The 2,896-nt window shown below is 29.8% G+C and overlaps 1 protein-coding gene across 1 annotated transcript in view; it reads right to left on the bottom strand.

Moving 5' to 3' along the window:
* Window positions 1–1,954: 1,954 nt before the first annotated feature.
* Window positions 1,955–2,896, bottom strand: part of LOC111691366 (odorant receptor Or2-like) — a 4,682-nt gene continuing 3,740 nt past the window's right edge. The window contains exon 5 of the mRNA XM_023454061.1: window positions 1,955–2,035. Within this exon, the coding sequence (XP_023309829.1) occupies window positions 1,994–2,035 (42 nt within the window). The 3' untranslated portion in view covers window positions 1,955–1,993. The remainder of the gene's footprint in view (window positions 2,036–2,896) is intronic.

Here is a 2,896-nt window from a genome sequence, read left to right as displayed (position 1 = left end):
TAGAGTCAAACCTGCATTTATGTTGGCAAAAAATTTAGAAAACACGTCATGTAGCATTTATCAAAAGAAAAAGGTTACATTCGTTTTAAATTGATATATTTTTTTTGAAGGGGGACTAGCTGTTGTGATTGTCTTATTACCTGTAGTTATATCTTATTACCTATCTTTGTATATAATATTTAGTTATTTTTATCAGATCAGCTAGGGTCTGGTAGCTAAGGGAAATGTATTGACAAACAAAAGAATACTTTGTATTAACAGAAAAAAATAAAACATAAAATATTTTGAGGCCTCATACTTTACAAATTAATTTATATCTACAAGAATTTAAAACATACTATTTATGTTGTGATAACCGTACATCGGCAACATATCGCTTCACCTGGAGCGGGCTTTAGGAACAAAAATAAGAGATAATTTATTTGACACTTTTAATACTGTTAAATATTCTTAGTGTGTGCAACTTTCTTTTTTCGTCCGCACTTGCAGTTATTTCCAGATATTTAAATAAATTAAGTAAAATATACCTTGATAAATAGGTTAAATCTATGATTTTTATGTTGTTTTGGGTTATCGCTTCAAAAAAAAGTTGGCTTAAATGAGAACAGGTAATAGGGATTACAGCTAACAGTTATTTTGGTTTGAAGTAAAAAGATTCTGTAAATGTAGTCTCGGATATGATTAACAACGACAAAAAATATCAAATTAAAATTTGGCACGGATTATAAGTATGCAACACTCAATAAAAAGCAACAACTAATATCTCGTTATCCCCGCTATTCACGCGTGTGGGAAGTTATAAAATATAAGTATTTTTATACACTTACCACCCACATGGATTTTTGTATACCTATTCAGTTCTGTGCAAAAACTTGTTTTTGTTATAAATAGAAAGGTGGAATTTTATTAAAACGCTGATCAAATTGAAACATTGAGACGATGAAATAGGTATACAGCGTAAGTAAAATATAGATTTTTGTTCTAAAACTCTCTGGTAATGATAATTACTCTACAGAAATTTGCTATACATTGTTCCACATCATAAAGCTACTTAGCATCTAATCTTTCCTATTATCAAAAGTAACTTTGAAACTAATAATTACCGCTGAAACATTGTCAAGGATAAACAATAGCTTTCATTTTGAAACTATCGCGATTAAAGAAGCAGCTATTAAGGAACAGAGAGAGAATGTAGACGAACAAGAAGCCACGTCCGGAAATTGTATTATTCATGTAATTAGACTTGCTTTGTGTTGATTGCTTAACTTCCGCGTACGTAAAGTTCGAACGGCTAATCAATGGTATTAACTTGATGATCAGAGTCATAACGTGTTTATTTACTGCACAAGCGCAGGTGTCAATTAAATGCTTTCTTATAAAAGGACAAGACAGAAGAGAAGCGGTTGTTCTTGTAGAAATAACATAATTACAATGGTAGCATTTTTTTCCGTTAAACAATTGCTAAGGATTTAAATCATTCCTAAGGATTTGAGCAATTCTTTAGAAATTCGCTATTTGTCAAAAAGAGGTTGCAAAACAGTCTTTAATCATCCTATGTGTGCAACTCTAGTTGTGCAGACATAAAAAGCAACCGCACAATTATTTTGATGGAGACCTATTACAGAATAGTAGCGTATATGTAAATATTACAAACAAAGCTTAGAACTTAGTTAATCTTACGCGACCAAAGAAATTGTATAGTGATTTTTACTGAAATTCAACTTATTTATATTTATAAAGCGATACAACAGTAGTAATTTTATTTTGGGTCAGGAATTTTTAGGTCTGAGGAGGATGTTTAAAAAATAAATAAAAATATTTCTCTGCTTGCTAAGTCATTTATTAGCCACGAGTATAATATACTAATATAAAGTCTTACAGTGCAAAGTTTTCTCGTTAAAATGCTTGTAAACTATATATGTGCCTTAGTGTGAGTATTTCGCAAAATAATTATAACTGACATTAATGGAGAATCCTTCTGCGTGTGCATTCATCAATAGATAACCGTTATGTAGGAATATGTTGCTTTGAGTACCTAGGATATAAAACATAGGTAAATACTTTAAATTGTTTTCAAATTACAGAATGGAAAGTCACAAATATTTTTTAATAATCAAGATACATTTGTTTAAAAACCTATCATGCTCAGATACCGTCCATTGACAGATTTGATTACCCATCACGGTGCTCCTGAGCGAATTTAAATGAAATTTTTGAGTCACTCCAAAACAATAAGATATCCTGTTTCTACAATACTTGAACATCATTTTAAGCCCTGAACCAAAATATTTGGGGTGGCACTTTTTTTCCGATGGCAAAATAAGAAATTTGATATTTTTCATTTAGGTAACTATAAAAATTTTACTTCAAAAATCAAAAATAGAGTCGTAAGTTATTTTAACAAAGTGAAAACTATTGATACATATATATAAAAATTATTAAATTAATATTAAAAATAAATTAAACAGTTTGCAATTATTACAATATACAGGGTGTAACTAAATAAGTATAAAACATTTAAGGGGGTGATTCCTCATCGAAAAAAAGATAGGATCTTTCATATAAAGAAACTTCATTGGAGCATCCCTTGTTAAGATACAGCCCCTTAAAGGGGGTACATAAAATTTGTTTAACAATTTTTTTCACAAGCACTAAACAAGTTACAATATTGAAATTAACCTGACATTTTCTACTACCAAAAAGACACTTAGCCAGTAATTTATTTGGTTTACCCCATGGTTGTAAGGGGTGGAAAACGCAACCCCTAAAATTTATTTCCAACGTAATTTTTTGTCTTATTATTTTTTTACCATTTAAAAAATTATTTCCGATAGCCTGTTTCATTCTAAAAAAAAATGTCTCTTGAATTTTTTGCCCAAATTAAACCAGTTCGCAG

The sequence above is a fragment of the Anoplophora glabripennis genome, unplaced genomic scaffold (genome assembly GCF_000390285.2).
Source record: "Anoplophora glabripennis isolate ALB-LARVAE unplaced genomic scaffold, Agla_2.0 scaffold102, whole genome shotgun sequence".
NCBI classification, from domain to species: Eukaryota; Metazoa; Arthropoda; class Insecta; order Coleoptera; family Cerambycidae; genus Anoplophora; species Anoplophora glabripennis.
This window is presented reverse-complemented; position numbering and strand designations above follow the sequence as displayed.